Source organism: Sus scrofa, chromosome 9 (genome assembly GCF_054392235.1).
Source record: "Sus scrofa isolate SSC_HxYL_T2T_F1_AM1 chromosome 9, Sscrofa_HxYL_maternal_Yorkshire_Landrace_v2.0, whole genome shotgun sequence".
NCBI classification, from domain to species: Eukaryota; Metazoa; Chordata; class Mammalia; order Artiodactyla; family Suidae; genus Sus; species Sus scrofa.
Genome location: NC_139391.1, coordinates 114,766,405 through 114,788,815, shown reverse-complemented (window position 1 = coordinate 114,788,815; position 22,411 = coordinate 114,766,405). Strand labels below are relative to the sequence as shown.

At 43.2% G+C, this 22,411-nt stretch overlaps 1 protein-coding gene across 5 annotated transcripts in view; it reads left to right on the top strand.

Moving 5' to 3' along the window:
* Positions 1 to 22,411, top strand: part of CNTNAP2 (contactin associated protein 2) — a 2,042,838-nt gene that overhangs the window by 1,800,064 nt on the left and 220,363 nt on the right. For all 5 annotated transcript variants that reach the window (XM_084977536.1, XM_084977535.1, XM_084977534.1 and 2 more), the window contains one exon: positions 11,566 to 11,784. In XM_084977536.1, the coding sequence (XP_084833662.1) occupies positions 11,566 to 11,784 (219 nt within the window). The remainder of the gene's footprint in view (positions 1 to 11,565; positions 11,785 to 22,411) is intronic.

Sequence of the window (22,411 nt, the reverse complement as noted above, 5' to 3'; positions counted from 1 at the left end):
ATAGGTTTACAGAAAATGCAGCATTTTATTTGCCTTGAAGGATATCAGGCAAATAAATGAGATAAAGGCATTTTGGGGAACTAAAAAAAATGTAGCTAAAGGGAGTTCCCGTCGTGGCTCAGTGGTTAACAAATCTGACTAGGAAACATGAAGTTGCGGGTTTGATCCCTGGCCTAGCTCAGTGGGTTGAGGATCTGGCACTGCCGTCAGCTGTGATGTAGGTTGCAGACATGGCTCAGATCCCGAGTTGCTGTGGCTCTGGTGTAAGCCGGCAGCTACAGCTCCAATTAGACCCCTAGCCTGGGAACCTCCATATGGCTCAGGTGCAGCCCTAGAACATACAAAAAAAAAAAAAAAAATGTAGCTAAAGCCCAGGGAATGGTTAAAGATATTTTTCATTAAATTAATGACCCACCCATGTATTAAGAGTTGGACAAAAGAAAGCTAGCTGGACCTAAGGCCTCTTAGGAAATTACTCATTTTACTTGCCTTTGTGGATGGTGTTAAAATGATCAGATTTGGTTTTCTGCATCTCTGAATTTGATTCCTCTGATGAGAAGTGATGAGAATGCCAAATGACTTCTCATGAAGAAGAGTTGATATTTTGTATTCTGCAGGGTCTTTCTGGGTAAGTGCAACTAGAGCCAATGAATAATAGAAACAGTGTATATCTGTCAAGTGTAATTATAACACTGAATATGCTCCTCTTGCATTCTGATTCCTGTATACATTAGTTTAAACATCCGAACATGCTGGCACTTCAGACCTGTGAGGGTTTTACTTTGAAAAATAGCATGCCCTTATTATTGGGAGCCATTTTTAATAGGGAAAAAAACCCACATCTTGTTCAAAATTATTTTATGGTGAAGTTTGACCACTCTCTTAAAAAAAAAAAAATCTTCTCCGATATCATAAGAATGAGAAAGAAGTAAGGAGGAATGTTTCAACCTCATTTTAAATTCCCTCTAGTTTTCTGTATTTAAATGAAATCTCATTCTTTGCTTTTTGATTAATTTCTTTGATTAAACACTTGTTAAAATTATAGATTATCACCCACACCAGGAGCACATGGCAGGTGCAGCAGCCAGCGACAGCTCCCTTTTCTGCTGGGCAGCAGCCCAGGAACTCTCTGCACCCTGTCTCCACCCCTGTTGCACTGTGTGAACCCAAAGGTATATTAAACTCTGAGACCTGAAAAAAAAATTATAGATTAGAGTAGCTTAAAATGTCACCAATCTTTACAAAAGAAGTGAAATTATCATATTTTGACTTTAAAAATCATACTAATATTATTTGTTTATTGCTGAATGATTTTAAAATCCCGAGAAGCAAAAAAAAAATAAACCCAAAAACAGCTATAATCACATATTCTAATATATTTAATACTACTCTTTTGCTGTGTACATTTCCAAACATTTTTCTATGCACTTATATATAATTTTTTACCAAAATAATCATGTGGTACATATTATTTGTTAACCTACTTGTTTCAAGAAATATTTTAGAACACATTCCCATGTCAGTTTTTTTCAAACTCCACAACAGTGATTTTTTTTTTCTTTCAACCGAGGGCAAAGACTATATCAAAATCTCCTAGAGAATATGTGGTTTGGAAAATCATCATTTTATATTTATAAAACAAAACAAAACAAAATATCGCTTTGTTTTACAACCTACAGAATGTAATACAGCCACCCAAAATCTTACTGGTTGGTAGGATGTTTATCTGAGATCTTCAAAGCTCTGTTTTATTCCCAAACAGCCTCCTACATCTAGGCATATCAGCATCTGCAGATGATAATTAAGATTATTATGTCAACAAATGGGAGCAATGTTTTTAAAAAAGGAGAAAACAATGTCTCAATTGCCAAGTGCTTCATTTAACCAGTGGTCCCTTACTGTTGGCCCTATTCTCACAGTATCATACCACTATGTATTGAGAGTATGTAGTATGCTACTGCTGTTCAAGGCTTGCTCACTAACCCAGCAGGGCAGGCGGAAATGATGAAAGCGAAAGACCTCATATAGGAAAGATACACAAGGCTGTGCCTAGCAGGGCAGTGCTCATAATAGATGACCTATTCCCAAAGCTGTTCCATTCTCCCACCTTGTCAAACCAAACTGGGGCAGAGGCTGGCAAGCAGCTCAAACCCACCCACAATTTCTCTCTCGAAGGAGCTTTTTAGACAGAAGCCATGATCCATTAATTCATCAAATCATGAAAATGTAAACATGCTTGTCTGAACTTTCTACAAATGGGCCCTTGAAATGTTCTCCCATGTTTTATATGGACTATCCTTAGGAAGGCAGAATAATTTGTTTATGCAGTATAATAGAGAAAGTTGGGGGAGTTCCCGTCATGGCGCAGTGGAAACGAATCCAGTTAGGAACCATGAGGTTGCAGGTTCGATCCCTGGCCTTGCTCAGTGGGTTAAGGATCTGGCGTTGCCATGAGCTGTGGTACAGGTCGCAGACGCAGCTCGGATCTGGCCTGGCTGTGGCTCTGGCACAGGCCAGTAGCTGTAGCTCCGATTAGACCCCTAGCCTGGGAACCTCCATATGCCTTGGGTGCAGCCCTAAAAAAAGGACAAAAGACAAAAGACAAAAAAAAAAAAAATTGTCTTTTCAGCTATCATGACCAGAAATAAGGGGGAAAGAAGAGGTCATCATGATAAATCCTATTGTTATTTAGTATTACCCATTTCCACAGGAAGGCTTTTATAAGTAGAAATCGGTTGGCCCAACCATGAGAGAACCCATGAAGTGATGTCATTTTTTCAGAGATGGAAATGTCTGACCTCAGGGGTCTCTTAACTCTTCTACAATGTTACTTGAGAATTTCTCCTAGGATGCTTTCAATCTTGAGAGTCTAAGACCCTGTACTTTTAATATTCAACCCTAAGTTTCTTCATTTCTAATATTCCTTACCAAATAGAAGATAAAGAACAAATTTAAGTAGTCATAGCTAGCACAAAACTGTCAGATAACTTAGATTGGTTCTGTATCTCTTGCAAAGATTCCAAGGGACTTTTATTGAAGCCTTTAACATTTTAAGAAAGCATGTTATGTAGAAAGAAAGTGACTCTCCTATTCCACCATTTCTCTCTACATTCCCATTTAAAAATCTCAGCTGACCCTGTGGCACGCTTTCACTTTTTCTCCACTATTTTCCCGATAACTGCAAACACTGTAGTTGAAGAGCATCTGGTGTTGTAATGGAAAACAGAATAAATCTCTTTTTATATTCTGAGGCCAGTAGCATGTAGAATATAGAATCTTCATCTGGCACTTTTTTTTTTTTTCTCATTAGAGAGATCTTGTCTGAAGTCATAACAGACTGGCATTGAAAGAATATGCTAGATAGGAAACAATTTGCTATAAAACAGAAAGAAACAGTGTCTGGGATATGACCTGTAGTCTGGGCTGAAACTCAGTCCATGGCAACCAGGAAACTGTGTTTTCCTTCTGACAGACTTATTCACAGCTCTCACCAGCAGGCATGCAACTTCCAAAGCCTTATACTTTTCTCCTTAGATCTTATCTTTGGCTTTTACTCATGACTAGTGTCCCCATACCCACTGCCATCCACAGCTCAGTCATTTGTCACTTTTAATTTATTAATTAACCAGAATGTTGTCTCCTTATAAGCTCCAGCTTGGTCCATGTTAACACCTATCAGATTTTTTTCCAATTCAAGCTATTTTTCCTCTTTTGTTTCTCTCCACAGCCAGGTATCTCAATGAACCTGCTCTCTTTGACATCACCTGAAACCAGCCCCATAAATTACCCCTGTTCCTCCACCAAATCACATTTCCTCCAATGAATGTTATTCGTTTTGCTGCACAACCAGGCGTTGGTCAAGAGAAAAGCTTCTTTGACATCCATCCCCTCTTCAATCCATGCTTGTCTCCATCTCTAGAGAATCCTTAGGCATTTGGTTTCATGATTTCTCTCCTACAGCATCTGCATTTCTTTTTATCATAAGTATTCTGTCCCCAAAGTTGCCATCTGGGACTTTCACTTAATCTTCCAAACTGGCACTCTCTGCCCAGCACACAAGTCTCTACTGATTCCAAACATGGGGGTATTTAAACCTTGACTACGGAGGTTGTCCCTTACTGAGGACAGGTGCTGTTTCAAGCCACAGGTCCGTTTGGAAAGCTTTTTGTCTTTTTCCTTCTTAAATCATATAAGTGCATTAATATCCAAGAAGTTATTCTCAGAAGGTAGTTAAATGCATGGAGAAAACTAAAATTAGAAAGGCTTTGCATTTTAAAGACAGCTCTCTGTTTTTGCATGGCCAATGGTAACTCCCTTTTGCTTCCTTTTCTCTGTGGATGCCTTTGTATGTGAAATTATTTTTTTTACCATAATAAAAAGCTTAAAGTCCAAAATACATAAAGAGAAATATTTCTCATACTCAGGAGGTTATCAAGATACCAGAGGTTTAAAAATGTGTTCATAGCATTGATTCTTAAGCTCCAGGCATCTCCTTGAAGAATTTCCAAAAGACTTCAAATATATTTTTCCTTGCCAGTGTTCATTTTCAGATGTGTTTAACACTGAGATTTGGAGTGTGAATATGCATGTTTGGCTCTAAAGATTTCTGTACTCAGAAACTAAGACTATACTAAAGAAAAATAGGGTTTTTTAAATTTCCTGCATAATATGAAAGTCAGTACAGCAAGTTAGAAAAACAGAAGCTCAGTGCTGTTATAACTACTGGATGTTAGCATCTCCTAGACATTGTTTTCTCATCTAGGCAGTGAACGTGAACTTCAAAGGTTCCCAGGCTAGGGGTCTAATCAGAGCTACAGCTGCTGGCCTATGCCACAGCCACAGTGACATGGAATCTGAGCCAGGTCTGCGACCTACACCACAGCTCCCAGCAACACTGGATCCCTGGCCCACTGAGCGAGGCCAAGGATCGAACCTGCATTCTCATGGATACTAGTCAGATTTGTTTCTGCTGCACCCACAGTGGAAACTCATAGAAGTCTTTTTGTCTTATTAACATTGTTGGATTCCATCACATACTTCAAAACTGAAGTGATTATTTTTAGAGAGACTTAGACCAAGAGCAAACTTGGAAGCACCACAGCCTGCACAAAATTGCACACACTTCTGACACCATTGCCAAGTTCAAGGCATCCCCAGAAGCACCCTCAGTTTTGACAATTCTCTAGAAGGACTCACAGAACTCACCAAAGGCTGATCTATGTATGGTCACGGTTATTACAGGGAAAGAATACAGAGTAGAATCAGATGAGAATAAAGGCACAGAAGGCAGAGACCAAGGAGAGGACCCAGGGGCTGAGTCCCTAGGTGTGCTTGTCCAATGGAATTAAGGGTGACAGTACACATAGTGTACCTCTAACCAGGACAGGTCCCCTGAGCCTCAGTGTTCAGAGTCTTCACTCAGGGTCCATTATATAGGGATGGTCATTTTCCTGCATAGCCAGCCTTGGTGTCCAGCCCCTCCAGGGACTGAACGGTGTGATCCAAACCTCTGCCCTCCATCATACCATTGGTCTCCCCCCCAAATATTACCTGGTAAGGTCAGCCTCCACCCTAAATCATGTTGTTAGACCACCAGGCATGACTCCAAGTTCCCAGGCAAAGACACCCCTGTCAGAAATACTACTCCAAGGCTTTAGATACTTTCTTCCCAAAGCCAAGGGCAAAGTGCAGACCTCTTTTTGAATAAGTTTAAACTCTTTACTACACAGTTTGAAAATCTTTCTCTTGGTGACAGGAAGCAAAAGATTCCTAGGACCTTCCTACTAGAATGAGACTTGGCAGAACTAGTGTTTCATAAAGTAGCATCTCTTGCATCAGATTCACCTGGCATTAGCAAAACACAGATGCCACAGTCCTACCCCAACTTACTGAGTCAGAATCTCTGTGAGAGGAGCCTTGGAATATGCATTTTAAGCATGTTTCTTGAGTAGTTTCTTATTCAGGCCAAAATTTGAGAAATTTAATTATGATCCCAGGTCCTTGTTCCTAAGAGTAGAGTGAAAATAGTGAGATGTCGAAATGAGAGAAAATTCTGCTTCTGGCTCCACTGCTGAGTTTATATTGGACAAGTCTTTGTTCCTCAAATGTCTTATGTTTGGGAACAACATTTGGCACCGTTTGTATCAAACAGACATGACTAATGTATCAAGTTCCTAAACTGAGAAATATACATTAAAGAGCTGTTTGTGCTCTGTATCTGTGTCTGCTCCTCTTAGTCTTTCTTTAACCCCATCACTTCAGGCTTTTGCTTGCAAATGTGATAACGATCATTTCTGCCATTGATGCTTGTTTCTGATGCCCATATGCCACCTTGTGCATTTATTTTTCAGTATCTTTCTTTTCTCCCTGCACTGATCCAATACCTAAAACTACTAGTAAGACCAGCTATTTTTCATTTATTGTTTCTCTTGGAATCTCTTGGACACTAGATCAGAGGACATCCACCTCTGAAGGGACCTTAGGGCTCATCAGTGTGTCTTCAAACACATTTTGGACACAGAAACTCTAGAGAAACTATAGATGTGATCCTCCTTTCAGGTACCAATAAACTGAGTTCCAGAAGGTGACAAGGCAAATATAGCTTATAACTCAGAGACACTAATTGCTATGAGTTCTAATAACCCATTTTCTGTATCAGTTGAGGTTCTTTCAGCTGCAATAAAGACGGCTTTAACAACAGTGGGTATCTCACATAAGAGTCTCGAGGTGGCTCCAAGAATAATTTAGCGGCTGAACAATGTCACCTAAGACCCAGATTCATCCCTGTGCCTTCCTTGGTGTGTCTGATGTTTATAGGATGGCTCCACCAACCCTAGAAACCACACCTCCAACCAAGGTCATAGAGCAGAAAATAAATGATTATTTCTTTCCTTATGAACTAATAAGTTTGTCCCCAAAGAGCTTCTAAAAATACTCCCTCGTGTCTTATTGGCCAGGAGGAAATGATATGTCCCATCTTAAGTGGATTACTGGCTAGGAGAACAGAATCTTCAAGTTTGATTTAGACAGATCCAGATTCAGCCTCTGGGCCTGGGGTATGGCCATCCATACCTGAAGCAAAAAGTTGTATAGAAGCAGGTAGCTTCTATGAAAAAAAAACAACAACTGGGTCAGCTCCCAAGGAAAAGCGTGGGCAAGGGGCGAATTATCAGGAAAATTCTCCATGGAGATCTCCCATTTCTGCTTGTCTTCTGAACAGGAGGCATTGTCAGCTTTGTTCAGGCCTTTTAAAGGATGTGAATATAGCATTCCTGGAAGATAGAATGTCTTTTTCCAGAACAGAGGGAAGATTTGTTTCTTGACCTGTCTCTCCCCAGGGCAGATGTGAAACATTTTTAAAGGTTTGCCAACAGCCCCTTTAAAACTTAGGTTCCTTAAGTTCAGGTTCCTGGGCTGTGATGCAAACTCACTGCATATGCAGCATCCACCTGGGCTGCTCCATGTGGCCCCCGTGGGCCCCAAAGACCAGAGAAACCAAAGTGGATGGACGCTCATGCTGCCTGCTGCATCGTGAAGAATAAAGCCTTTTGTCTCTAACCCAGGAATCTCCTGTCTTTTGCCAACATCTATGAAAGTATGGCAGGCTATCTTGTTAGTTTGCGAGGAAGATAAAATCCCAGATGCTTCTCAGTTCCTGACACTAAAAGAAAGGCAACCACTAGTGTTTGCTAAGGTGTTCCTTCTAATGAGCCACACTAGAAACATCCGATTCTCAAATACTTATTTCTAGAAATAAGAATACTTTCAAGATGTCAGAAATTCCTTTTCCACAAGCAGAAATGTGGCAACACTTTCGTCTCCACACATTAAATAAGGATGGTGTCACTGGCTCTGGTGTCTTTTATGCCGCCTCCCTTTCATTCACTGTCTGACTCTCTCTGTAATTATCTCTTTTAAAATGTCAGCTCCTCTCACCCAGAAGACCAAGAGCAATCAGCCACAGACTGAACTTTAGAAGCTTTTAAAACACACTTGCCATTGAACTGGGAGATGGGATTTCTCAGAGGCTTTCCTTAGCAATGTCAGGGAAGCTGACATTGAGTGACCGAGAAAAAGGAAGCCTTTCCTTCACCCTCCTGTGGGGCTTCACAGCCCCTTCCTCGGGAAGCACCAGAAGACATGTGGGATGGCTGAATTATGAACATTTCTTCAACAGAGCCTGGACTGGGAAGGATTCTGCTCTCAGGAGGCCCTTGGTCTTGAGTCCCTTTTACAACATCCAGTTTGGGTGAGAAGACTGTGCTACAGCCAGATCCTGGAGACCTTCTTTGCTTCTCCAGAGGGAGGTATTGATGTTGAGAAGACTGTGGTCCAAAGGCAGAAACAGGGGATGTAGTGTGACAAGTCCAGAAGAAAGTATGACTATTTCCTGTTAAGAGCTAGTCCTCAGAATTTCTCCAGAGGGTGACAGTTTAAAGACCTGAACAAAAATTCATCACAGCAGGAGGAGAGATGTGGAGGAAATTAAAGCAGCCTTAATCCTTCAGTGTCAAACCTTGGGGTTAAACTCAATTTATCCCTAAATTGTATTTCCCTGATGGTTGATGATGCCTTTAAAACGAAACCATCTTTCCCCCTTAGCTCAGGAAGCCTTGTTCTCTGGCTATTCTGATAACTTACATTTAAAGATGCATCGGCTCCAACACAGCACTGCAAGAAAAGAACATGTTCCAGTCTTAAAACTGAGGTTACTTTTACCCCATTGGCCACATCAGATATTCAGGGAAAGATCATTCCATCCATGAGTCATATTGAGATGGAGCAGGACAGTATGGTCCTCTCCCACCCATGTCCACTGCCTGCCTTTGTCTGCAGAAAAACATCAGCCAAAGAACAAGCTTAATCAGAGAAGTGAGAAAATGCAGAACCAAAAGAAAGCAGTCAAACAGGACAAATAATGACAAAATCAAGGATCTTGAGTTCCTGCTCAGGGGCTATAGATAATATTCGGAGCCATACGCTATGAGTTGTCCTATAGATACTGAAACTCCCACCAGAAAAAAAAGGTAACTTCATGATGACCAGACTAATCATGACATAAGCTGCCACAATCCCAAGAACTGGCCTCAAGGAAATGGGAAGAAACCGACCCTGGAACTGAAGACTAACTGTACTTAAAACAATCAAGATGATACTGATCAGACTGCTGCATGACCAATGTCGATGACTGTCAGAGCTGACAGTGCTGTTCTGAATATAGCCCCCTCCCTCCACTTTTGAAAACTCTTGCCCACTGACTGTCAGTAAGGGGGAAATTGGTGTTTGGACACAAGCCTACCCTCCCCACCTTTGCCAGCCTCCAAAATAAAGCAAACTTCCCTCTCCACCAACCTGGCCTGTTTATTGGCTTTAGAGCAGTGAGCAGCCAGAGCCCACTTTCGGTAACAAAATGATTGTCGACCCATATTCTGATCATACTTCCATAGAAACTTTGATGAGGGTCACTGGCCTCCATCGAGTCACAATGACCCCTGAAGGCAGGAGCTCCTAATTTACAGAAGAAATTTTATCAGAGTACATGTGGCATCACCACAGGTGTTAAAATTAAAGTTCCCTTTCTAATGACATAAAGGATCCAGATTCCTTAGTCCAATTAGGTTGATTAAATTGAGCTCTGCTTCTAATATCCCTGTAGCTCAATAAAGTTAATGCAGCTTTCAGAGGGCCCTGACCCAGAGGCAGGGAACAGTCTAGGTCCTGAGAGAATCTGGCCCACTGCGGTTTTTAAATTAGAAGTTTGATTGCTTGCAACATCATCTGAAAATGGTACCAGTCCAAAGAAGCTGAATTTTTCATTAGCCTGGGGAAAAAAATGACAGATATTTAATTAAACTGCTCTGAGACTAGGCAGAGGCTTATTGATAGAAAGAGGAGCTGAAACCCTTTGTAAGCAAAGTTAGGAAATCCACTGGTTGCCACATCTTCCATGTGGAAAGGAATTCACCAGACTAAGGAGCTGGGACCCACGTGTCCCTTCCGCATTTCGCCATCCCTCCTGTCAATCACAGGAAAAAGATACACCTTAGAAAACATATTTGTAGGAGTTCCCATTGTGGCTCAGTGGGTTAAGGACCCAGTGTTTTCTCTGTGAGAATGTGGGTTGGATCCCTGACCTTGCTGAGTGGGTTAAGGATCAGGCAATGCCACAAACTGCAGTGTAGGTCAGAGATGCAGCTCAGATCTGGTGTTTCCGTGGCTTTGGCATGGGCCACCAGCTGCAGCTCCAATTCAGGCACTTCCATATACTGAAGGTGTGGCCTTAAAAAGGAGAAAAGAAAACATGTTTATAAAGCACTAGGTGGTCACTGAGGAACTTCAATCCTAAAATGTAGTGTAAGAAAGCTACTTGCAATTGCAATTACCAAAGCACCACCTAATCCATTCTTCCATGGTTGAAAGGGATTTATTAAAGAAAGAGATTGATTAGGAGAAGATGTATGAAAAAAAGAATAATATGTTGTCAGTGCTGGAGGGTAAGTTAGGAGAAGAACCCAACATCCCAGATGTTGAGTATTCAAGGGGTGCAACAGATGGTTCAGGAAGGGGTCCTTCTGCAGGAATCTGGAGCTGCACAGCCCCAGCAGCCCAGAAACAATGCGGGCCATTTCCCTTGCCTGCACCAAATGCGGGCCATTTCCCTTGCCTGCACCATCCATGACTCCCTAACCTTCCACAGGGACTTCAAGGATTAGATTAAGAAAATAAAGTTTTATGAATTCCCCCAAAGAACTAGCTCTCGACTCTTGCTCTATATTCTTATTTTCAGGGAGCTTTTAAAAAATACCAGTGCTGTCCTGACTGAACTTCTTTGCAGAACAGATGCTGACTTACAGACATTGAAAAACTTATGGTCTCTGGAGGAGACAGTTTGGGGGGTGGGGGGATGTGCTTGGGCTGTGGGATGGAAATCTTGTGAAATCAGATTGTTATGATCGTTATACAACTACAGATGTGATAAATTCATTTGAGTAATACAAAAATTAAATTAATTAAAAAAAAATGTCAGTGCCTGTCCTGAACCATTCCCAGTGGAAATCCCTGGGGATGCAACTGGACTCAGGTGTTCTGTCAAGCTCCCAGGTGACTCTAAGGTGCAGCCAGGGCTGCAGTCACACCCTGAGGGCTACTGAAGAGTCCTGTTATTCAAAGAATCAAAAGATCTCAGGCTCTGAAACCCCACAAGCCTGGTTCAGATCCCAACACCACTGCTCACTAAATCTGAGACACTCAAGATGCACTCAAGTGCTCCAGGCTTCAGCTTCTTACTTTGAGAGAGTCAATGTTGGTCACTTCTTGAAGAAGTAAGGAAATGAACACATACCTGGCCCCCAATCCATGTTTATTTTCCTCCCTTTGGTTACTCACAGTTAACAATGGATTGATGTTTTTTCCTTCCTCAGGTGATTTTGCCTTGGACCTTTGTAGCAAGCAACTGGCTTAGATCATTTCTCCTCTCCTTGCTTTGTTTTCCCTCTAGAATTCACCACTCTTTGGTATCTGGGAGGGAAACTACTCATGTGCCTTTCATGTTTTCTGTTCCTCTAGCTGCCACAGAAGTGTCCTTTTCATTCGATGTGGGAAACGGGCCCGTGGAGATTGTGGTGAGGTCGCCCTCCCCTCTCAATGATGACCAGTGGCACCGGGTCACCGCGGAGAGGAATGTCAAGCAGGCCAGCCTGCAGGTGGACCGACTGCCACAGCAAGTCCGCAAGGCCCCAACGGAAGGCCACACCCGCCTGGAACTCTACAGCCAGCTGTTTGTGGGTGAGTGATGGAACAGCAATCCTGACTTCTCTGCGGGTTGTAATTAACTTTCACAATGAAAAAAATAAATACATAAAATAGCCTACAGGGGGTTCTGATAGAGATTTTCCCAAAAGCGGTCTCCAAGACAGAATGAACAAGAAAGTGGACAAAGGAGCCCTAAATCTAGTTCTACTCTCTACTTTCTAGAGCCCACAATCCCCATCAACAAAATCAGAGGGTAGGCTAGGACATCTCTGGGGTCTCTGATGTATGCAGTTTGAGATTTATGGTTTTAGAAGAAGGGAGAAAGGGAGGGGAGAGAAGGAAATGGGATCCCTAAGCTCAGGTTTCCTTGAAATGATAAGTAGAAATCCATTCCTTTCTATGCCCAGCCTCAAGGTCCCAGGCAGAGAAAGATTTAGACTTCTCCTTACATAGCATCGTTCCACGGGGGACAGAGATCAACAGGGAGAAGAAATTGAAACAGGGCAAAAAGTAAGGCATCCCTTGCAAGAAGTAGAGCCACCCTCACAGTCTAGCCCTTGCTTATGACATGTTCTAGCTGAACGTAACATACTTCCAATCAATACCTATTTCCATGGCTAAGTAAATTCCGTGGCTCAGTAGGTTAAGGATCTGATGTTATTTCTGTGAGGATGCGGGTTTCATCCCTGGCCTTGCTCAGTAGGTTAAGGACCTGGAATTGCCACAAGCTGCAGCATACTTTGCAGATGTATCTTGGATCTGGTGTTGCTGTGGCTGTGGTGTAGGCTTCAGCTGCAGCTCCAGTGCAACCCCTGACCTGAGAGCTTCCAATTGCCTCAGGTGTGGCTGTAAAAAGAAAAAATTAATCATGTTTTCCAGAATACTAGTATTTTAAGAAATTATCTATTTCTTCTCTTTTGAATAAAAAGAAAGCAAATTTGAAGGACTTTATGGTTGCCTTGCTACCGTAGACCTCCCCTCTCTGGGTCTGTGGGTGTTAAGTTGTCAGGTCAGTCAAGTCGGTCAGCTATGCTGGTCTCTAACTGAGCAAAAGCAGATGTGACCTGGCTCTGCTCATGTCAGAGCACCTGCCACCTGGACTCCACTCAGTGGGGGCAGAGCCCCCATGGTGTTTTTCTTACTTATGGTGAGATGCTTTTAAAACATTAGAAAGTCACAAGAGGCAGGTAAAATTAGGTGTCCACTCCTTTGGTGGGATGTGGGCAAACAAAAGCATTAGCTAGGCCAGTTAGCTTTGGAAATAAAACCGACCTGATGACAAGCCATGTCGGCCAGGGGCCATGAAAGAGTCGCAGATCTTGAAATAAAATACTGACTCCTCCACCCCAACTAGAACTCAGCCTCTTCCAAATCCTCCCCTCAAGTTATAGTTCTCACAATCACACATTATTTTTTATTAAACATCAGGTCCACTGATTCCTGCTGGATACTATGAGCAAGACTCCTTTCGTCAATACAACTTTGCTAGATTCCTTAGGATATGTTTCTTCCTCAATCCTGTTCATCCCAGGTGTGCTGGTTAGATTCTACTCGGTTTTCATTGTAACAGGTGGCCCTAATTGACCCCATTTCTCATCTTTCTGAGCTATCCCTTGGATGCAGAGGTCCAGTTTTACTTTCATCCTTTTCAACTCTAGTGGTCTCCAAGAATTTTGGAGACTAAATAAAGTTGGAAAAGGAAAGGGGATTGGGGGGAGCACTTATTATGGTCTTGGAAAGAATTTTGTTTCATTTAAACAAGATGACACAGGAACAGCTTATACAAAGAGAAAAGAAGAGTGCTGGGGTCAGAATTTGACGGGACGAGTTAAAAATTTAAGAGACAGGCAGAAAAACATCTTCTCAAGAAGAAAACTGAGGAGGAATGGTAGGAACCAGCAAGGAAAAGCTAGGAGAGGGGCTGTCACAGGAGGAGAGTTTCATGAAACTACTTATTATTGACAAATACCATCAAGTGCCAGGTGTAAAATAAAGCTAGCAAAATGTGCTTTGAATTTCATCATTATGAAACTGGTAACCTTGGAGAGAGAGAAGTTTCAGAACAGGGGACTGACATGATGAGTCAGCAACTTCCTTTACTTGATGAAAAAGGCTACGTCTCCTGAGCCAGTTTCTAATTTCCTATTATGTGAGATGTGGGCACGAGTCAGGCCTCCCAGAGTTATTTGAGCCAATGTGAAAAATATTGTTCTGCAGTAGAAGTCCACTCCAGGGAAGTGGGGGAGAGAGGCTTATTTCCAGAAAAAAAAAAAAAAAGTCAACATCTATGATGTCCTGGAGCCAGTCTTCCTAAAACTATTCAACAGGGACTCAGGCAATAAGGAAATTGTTCTCAGTTCAATTCTAATAACAAGTGTTACCATGTTTCCTCTTTCAGTCTCTTTTTTCATCTAACAAAGGTGTTGGCTTAGTTGGTCCCCAAACTTTCATCCAACTTCAACCATTTATGATTGTGTGCTTAGAAATGGTTTGAAAATATCTGTGTTGCCACGTGACTACCCTCCCCAGTGTCATGTGGTTAACGTGGGCTTTGAATCCCTCTTGCCACTTACCAGCTGAGAGACCATGGACCAGTTAGCTAGTATTTCTGCCAAATGGGGTTACCATTCCTCTATCTCAGGAGGAGATGAGATAGTCCATACTGCACCCTCCTTTGAGGACTTGGTGAAGTCAACACTCATCAAATAGGAGGTATTTCTCCACCTTTTCCTTTAGCTTTTTACTCCCCTGGTGTTCTTCTTCCTTCATGCAGCATTCATCCCCTCCTACAGAACTCACTTCCCTACATAACGCATTCCCAACTGGCTCGCTTTTTTTCCCCAAAAAATACTGACCTGCAATGGGATCACTTCACCCCACAAGCCCTGAAGGAAAGTTCACACGCCCTATGCCCCTTGACATCCAAATCATTGCAGTTATTCTACTCACCTGCCATGGTAGCCACAGAGCAGCAAGCATGGACCCAGGAATTTTCTCACCAAGAAAGTAGGCATCTCTCTGAAAATACCACCCAGCATCCCTGTCCACAGTAGAAATGTGAAGCCGAGCCCCATCTGGGTTCAGACCAGAAGTCGTTCTTGGCTTTGGACCCAGAGTGGACTCCAAAGAAGGCCACCCTCTGCCCTCTGCCCATGTTAGCAAGGCCAGGCTCACAGCTCCTCTTCCAAAGTCACTAAAAAAGAGATGGGATACAGTTCTCCTCACTCTACATGTAAAATAGAGCTAGAAGCGGCCATCAGCAGAAAGCTAACACAGGTCTTTTGGAAGTTTCGAGAATCCAGCTATGATTCTGGTTTAGTCAAAAAGTAACAAATTTTAAAATTAGAAGTGACATGGGAAAAAAAATGGCAGTTGCTGGTATTGGTCTGAAAAGCATAAGCAGCTCTCTCGTGTCTTTGGTCCAACATGAGTGACTATCTAGTATGAGTTCCCGGGATGGCCCAGCAGACGCTTTAACCTCAAGGGGGTCTGCAGCCTCAGCAGCCCGGGTGCTCAGACCTGCATCCTCCATGGAAGCCACAGGCCAGATTTCTCTTGACGTGTGGAGAGAAAACATGCTCAAGGTCATTACACACGAACAAGCCCGGCTGCATTGAGCCAAGCCCCTCTTTGGCACAAAAACATGCCAGGGGGTTTAGAGTCCTGGCAGTGGCGGGGATGGGAGAGAGCAGGCATCTATCAGGCCTGGAGCCGGCAGTCAGCCCAAGGCAGGTCAGTGTGAGCCACAGGGGAGAGTTAAACAGGCACTTCTGGGCAGGTGGCTGGTGCAGGGGCTTATGGGCAACAAAACAAACACAGGTCAGAGCATGTAACCGCTCAGCAGGAGTTTAAGGAGAATGTCAGTGTTCAGAAGAGCCAGAGGCCACTTCAGGAAGCTTCAAGAAGAAGCCAAGCTCCTGAGTGGCTCCTTGAGCGATAAGGTTAAGTCATCTGAACTATGATGTCCAGACTCAACTCACTTGGCTCTGACCTCTTCCAAAATCCCTCTGCTTTAAAGGAGGCCAACCCTTTTGTACAAGATGTCCCTTGAAAGGAGCTGAAAAGCCATCTTCATTCCAAAGGACCTGTGGAGCACAGGAGGCCTAGTTGGCAATTTAATGAGAGAAGCATTGTCTTCAGCAGGTGTCAGCGACTGATGGGAGCAGGCAGCCTGCAGCCTCCTCCTCCTCTGGCAGTTTGTCTATCAGGAAAATGAGTGGCAGCTTGAGTCTGTGGCAGAGTTGAGGCTTCCTAGATGGGCTATAAGTAAAAGTGGACCAGAGTGCTTCGACCATACTCTGAGCTATGCCTGGCGAGCAGCTCTATAAACTGCCCCTTCCCCAAACTCGATAGGGTAGCTTGCCTAGTCAGCTGCTTTGCACACCCACATACTCCATAATCATGAGTGGACAATTCCATGGCCATCTGAAATGCAAGGTCATTGAGGCAGTAAAGAGAAAATCAACATTTGCATGCAACGGAGAAAAATGGAATTTCCATCGTGAAGTACACTCAAATCGGTGTAGTATAAAGTGACTGTTTCTTTCAGTGGTATCTGAAAACTTTAGGAAAAAAAATACAATCCCAATTGAAGGAATTAAAACACAGGAAATATGTTGCTTGTTCCCATTTCCTGCAAACCTGAGTCCATAGCAGCTACGTATTTGTTGGCTGAGGTGTCCTGGGTGATGCTTCAAGACCAAGAGCTTCGTGTGCTTTATTTACCTCATTTAATCCACAAAGACCCTTATAAAGTAGATACTGTTAATGATTCCTCTTTTCTTTTTTCCATGAAGAAATGAGAGCTAAACATTTGCTAATAGCCCAAGGTCAAGAAGCTAGTAAGAGACAAGAGCTGGGGTTTGATCTCAGTGGATCTGGTTCCAGAGACATAACCATTCATTCTGTCAAAGAAAAAATTGCCCCAAAGTTAGACAGGCAAGGAAGATGCCATTCCAGACTATCGCTGTAGGAGAGAGAGGCCAGAGCTCAGGGTGAGCTCAAGTCTGCTGAAGGAAAGGAAGAGAAAGTTGCTTTTCCCTTTTACGGGTTTGGAGCAAGTTGCCCCTCCCTGGAGAAGCGAGGCTCCTCCCCTCCCACAGAAACTGGGAGGTAGTAGCAGCAGCAGCTCCCTGAGGTTTACATTTCAAAGACACGGCTCCCAGGTCCCGGAGAAGGATGCTCCTGGGTTGTAAAACTGGCCAAAGGCTTTTAAGAAGAGACATCTCAAAACAGCATAGAAAGAATGTAAGTAAAAGCTCTAAGAATAGGGGTGTCAGGGGTCTAGAGTCAGAAGAAAGCTGTCTAAAATTTAGCCACACTGAGGGCACTGCTAAGGTCATCTTGATCGTCTATACCAGAGTCTCTCTCTCATCCAGGGAGGCTACTGTGGAACCACAGGGTATTTGGAAAGTGTAATGGCTTTGCAGTGCCACCTTCAGCACAGCTCCAGCTACAGACAGAGCTGCCCATGACGCATGAGAGAATCCATCCCCACAAAGTCTTGTACCCCCAGATGGCCGCCATGCCTGGCACAAAACGCTGCTCTCAGTCACAGAGCCTACAGTGGAGACAGGAGGTCAGGCTGGGCTGTGTCCACCCGGCAGGTGTTCTGTGGGTTACAAATCACAGTGGCAAAACTCTGGGCAGACTGGGGCTCACCATCTGACGTGCACACAAAGGGCTGGAATTCACAGCAGAATTCTATGCAGAAGCACTCCTGGCTGGGAATGAGACACCTTGCTCAAGAGCCTCTGTGATACAGAGATAAGCTGTTTTTCTTCTTGGCTACTTTGGCAAACCCTTGACAAAGGTTATCAGAGTCAACAGGGATCCCTCTAGAGCTGTGTGCAAAACACGATCTTCTGGCCTTCTCTCCGCCACCGCTCAGCAGCCCTCTTCCTAGAATACTCTCTTCTCTTGGCTCCCATGGCCTGTGCTCCCATGGCCACTTTCCCTCGCCCTCACTGGCCACAGCTTCTGCCTCTCATGTGGTTCTCTCCCTCCGCAGGACCACTACGTGGTGGAATGTCACAGAGCCTTGCTCTCTTCTCCAGCTGTACGGCCCACAGGTGATCTCATCCAGTCCAATAGCTTCCAGTACTAATGATGCACCAGTGACTCTGAAAGAGAAATCTCCAGACCCCCCCTCTTCCTGAGAACTCTGTGTCCACGTATGCATTGTCTACCTGGCCTCTCAACTTGTATGTCCAGTGGGCATCTCAGAGTAAACAGGGCAGGGAGGGACTCCTGGTGCTGGCCCCAGACTTATTCTTCCGCCAACCTTCCTGTCTCAGTAAATGGCATCACTATCCCCCTATTTTTACTCGAGCCCCAAACTTGGCATTATCCTTGCTTTCCTCTTGCCCTCATCACTGCCCATCACAGCAAGTCTTGTGACAATACCTCCAGACTGTGCCCCAGTGTACCCACTGCTGTCTCCTGCCATGGGTCCCACACTAGTCAATGCCACGGTTGTTCCTTCTTGGACTATTTTAACTAGTCTCCTGACTGGTCTGCAGTCTTGGTATGTTTCTTGAACACACCAAGCCTATTCCTGCTTTAGAGCCCTTACACCTGCTGTTCCCTCTGGCTGAAACACCTCCCCAGACATCCACAAGACTGGCTCCTTCTTTTTTTTTTATTCAAGTGTAGTTGATTTACAATAATATATCAGCTTCACAGGTGCTACATAATGAGTCAATGTTATAAATTATCCTCCATTTACAGTTATTATGAAACAATGGCTATATTTTCCTGTGCTGTACAATATGTCCTTGATGCTTATTTATTTTATTCACATAGTAGTTTGTGTCTTTTGTTTGTTTTTTTGTTTTTGTCTTTTAGGGCCACACTCACAGCATATGAAAGTTCCAAGACTAGGGGTTGAATCAGAGCTGTGGGCCTACACCACAGCTCACAGCTACACCAGATCCTTAACCCACTGAGCAAAGCCAGGGATCGAACACACATCCTCTTGGATACTAGTCAGGTTCGTTACCTCTGAGCCACAACGGGAAATCCAGTAGTTTGTGTCTTTTAATCCCATACCCTTATCTTGCCCCTCCTACCTCTCTCCCCATTAATAACCACTAGTTTGCTCTGTCTTTGTCTCTGTATTGTTACCTACCTTCATTTGCTTTATTTTTGAGACTCCTCCTATAAGTGATAACATAGAGTATTTTTTTCTCTGACTTATTCACTTAGCATGATGCCCTTTGAGTCCATCCATGTTGCTGCAAGAGGCAATATTTCATTCTTTTTATGGCTGAGTTGTATTCCATGGTGTATATATACCACATCTTCTTTATCCATTCCTCTGTCGATGGACATGTAGGTTGTTTCCATATCCTGAAAATTGTCCCCTTCTTGTCTTTCAGTCTCAGCTCCCTACCTCGTCAGAGAGGCCTTCTCTGATCACTCAATTCAACAGAGCCAGTCATTTACCATTTTACCTTCTCCTTAGAACTTGTGATGTTTTCATTTCTTTGTGTGCATGCCCTAGAAAGTAAGCTGCATGGCAACAGAGATCTAGAATAACACTGCAGTGGTGGCCCAGGGCGTTTGCTGAGTGAGCAATAGGATAAATGAAGGAGCGAATTATATTTTTTTGGTTACTTCTCTGAGTTAACAGTCATAGTGCCATACTTTGAAATGTCGTTTTCATAGTTACCACAGACTGAAATCAAGCATGACGAGAACCTAAAAAAAAAAAAAAAAAAATAGTCACAGAGAAATTTATATGATAAATGATAGCCTCTCAGGCCCAACGTACAGTTTTCAGTCTCCTTCTCTCAAATTGGAGGTCTCACCTGTTTGGCAGTCGCTGAGATGCCAGCTGGGTCCCTAATGCAAACGAGGGTCTGCCCTAAACCCTTACAGCTTGTCCTCTGGTTCTCTCCCAGCCAGAGATAGGGAGTGATGTCATCATTAGGGAACCACTGCCATGGGTAAAATAACAAAATAAAATGATGTGCAGAGTTCCCGTTGTGGCTCATCAGGTTAAGAACCTGACTAGTATCCATGAGGATGCAGGTTCAATCCCTGGTCTCACTCAGTGGCTTAAGGATCCAGCGTTGCCACAAGCTGCAGTGTAGGTCACAGGTGCAGCTCGGATCCGGTGTTGCCATGGCTGTGGCATAGGCCGGCAGCTGCAGCTCCAATTCAATCCCTAGTCTGGGAACTTCACTATGCCGTAGGTGTGGCCCTAAAAAGAAGAAAAGAAGATGTGCCAGAGAAAACCTAGTTTCAAAAAATCACTAGCTGAAATCAGTAAACTATCTACGAAGCAAAAGTGCCAGTAAAGTACAGAGGTTTCTCCTTCACAGCTGTTCACCCCAAGGATCCCCAGCACATTTATTCTTTTCTTAACACAACTGCCTTTCACCAACCTCTGCCGTGAAGCCACGTGTGAGGCATCTGCTCTCCTCAGCAGAACTGTCTCGCCACCCCCGCCCACCCCTCCTCTTTGGGCCGACCTCACAGGCGGGGTGGCCTTTCCCTGCTAGTCACCATATGTTTTCCTGCCCTTTGCCTTTCAGTGGTCAGAACTAATTAACTTTTGCAAGCTGTCTAATTTTACAATCAGAGTTTTAACATATTAAGTAAGTGATGACAGATGCAATTTCTGCCTTTCTTACGTATGCTACCAACACAATCAAATTGACAATGCACTTTTAACCTCCTCTGAACCTTCAAAATGTAGTCTGTTCGCTACCTATTTCCGCAGGTGCTGAGCTAATTTTCTAAGGCCGAGATGCTGTGCTGTAGAAAGTTTTAGAGAGATGCTTTGCAGTCAAATGCTCTTCCGCTGAGCTCTACCCCCTTGAGAAAGGACTGTGAACCTAAGACCCAAACCTATGGTTCACCTTCTGGGTAAAACAGCTCACTGGCTACCAGAACAAATGCTTTAGGGATTCCCAAGTCTTTCATTCCAATTTCCTCATGACCATTGGCATGTTCTGATCCAGAGGAGCCCTTTTAATGTAAAGGCATCCATTTTGAAATCATTATGGGAAAAAAGGGGGTTTTAACGTAGATTTATGGATAATATTTCATAGGGGTTTTTTATTCTTTCGGTAAGGACTAGACTAAACTTCACCGTAATAAATGGCCCCCGTCACATAGGAAAAGGTTGTAATAAAAGAAATTGGTGTCAGTGACATGATTTTGAGGAAGGAGCGGATACTCAGAGCCCCACAGTCTCTACTGTGATACCCCGAGTAAGCAAGGAAAAAAGCATTGCTTTTACCAGCTTAAATAAACAGAGTTGTTTCCCACCCAGGGCTGTGTTTGATCCTCTTTGCTTTTGTCAGCGTCATTTTTAAGCTCCCCTGGTGTGTAGGACTGTGTGGGCCTCAACTCTTCCTGTCAGCCCCTGTTGTCACATCCTGGAAGCGTGCCTCATTCGTTTTCATTTTACTTTGTCATTTTTCATCTTTCTTCACCGTTCTCAATTCCACTCTCTCTCCCATCTCAGGCACCCACTTGGATAGATTTTATGGATAGCCTTCTAGCCCCACCCTGTATATACCTGTTGGAAATATGTGTATGCCCTGGAAACATCACAGTATTGCCTTTTGAGTATTATTTATATGATTTTTTTTCATCTAAAATATGTTTATATGAATGACATTGTACTGCAGGTCTCATTCTCTGTCTTACTCTTTCACTCAGCCTTGTACTTTTAAGATGTGTTTGTGTAGCTCTGTGAATGTTATGTGTCTGGTGCTCCATTATGCGTATGTATATTCACCTTTTATTTATTCCACCCCCGATGATGTATACCGAAGTTTCTCTGAACTCTTTGCTACCATAAATAACTATTTAGTGAAAATATTTGTTCACATCCCCTCGTTACCTGTAAGAGGTTTTCTCATGTCTGTATGTGTCCAGAGTTACTGAGTCATAGGATGTTTGCATACTTAATTTCACGAAGTACTGCTTGTCTGATCGGAGAGCAGTGGTTCTAGCATTGGTAAGGGTATTATTCGAGGCTGCTTTGTGAGTTAGATGTGTTCACGGTCTTCTCGATTTATTGTTCCTTATACAAGTACGTAATTTCCATCTTTATTCCTACTGATGTTTTTCATCCCACAATTTTATTTCTGCTCTTTCAACTACTATGCCGTTCCTCTTGCTGTTAATATTCGCCTGGTGTTTTGTACCGGTGTTTGAGTCCTTTTTTTTAAGTGTGTCTCTTAGGTAGCATAATGCCGAGTCTTTTACACATCTAATTAGAGAATCTCTGTCTTTTTCTTCATTTTTGTACCAACCATTATATGAGGGTGTATTTTCTGCCATCTTACCTTGCGTTTTCAATTTACTGTTCTGTTTGCTGACCCACCCACCCTCCATCTGCTTTCTGTTGGTTAAATTGGATATGATCCTACTGATTCAAAAGGTGTGCATTCTACTTTCATCCCTCTGGCTGCTAGGCCTCCCTTCGTAAGACTTGATACTTAGGCTTTTTTCTCTCACCTGCACAGAAGCAAATTGATTTCTCTGTTCACCTGAAAAAGAAACCAGGAACGCCTTAATCTCCTTCCCCCCAGTCCCTGCCTGCCACGTGAATATCATCTGTGGTTAACTGCAGAAACTTATGACTATACCTTATATTTGTATCTAATTTAAATATTTAATTTGTATTTATATTTAATTA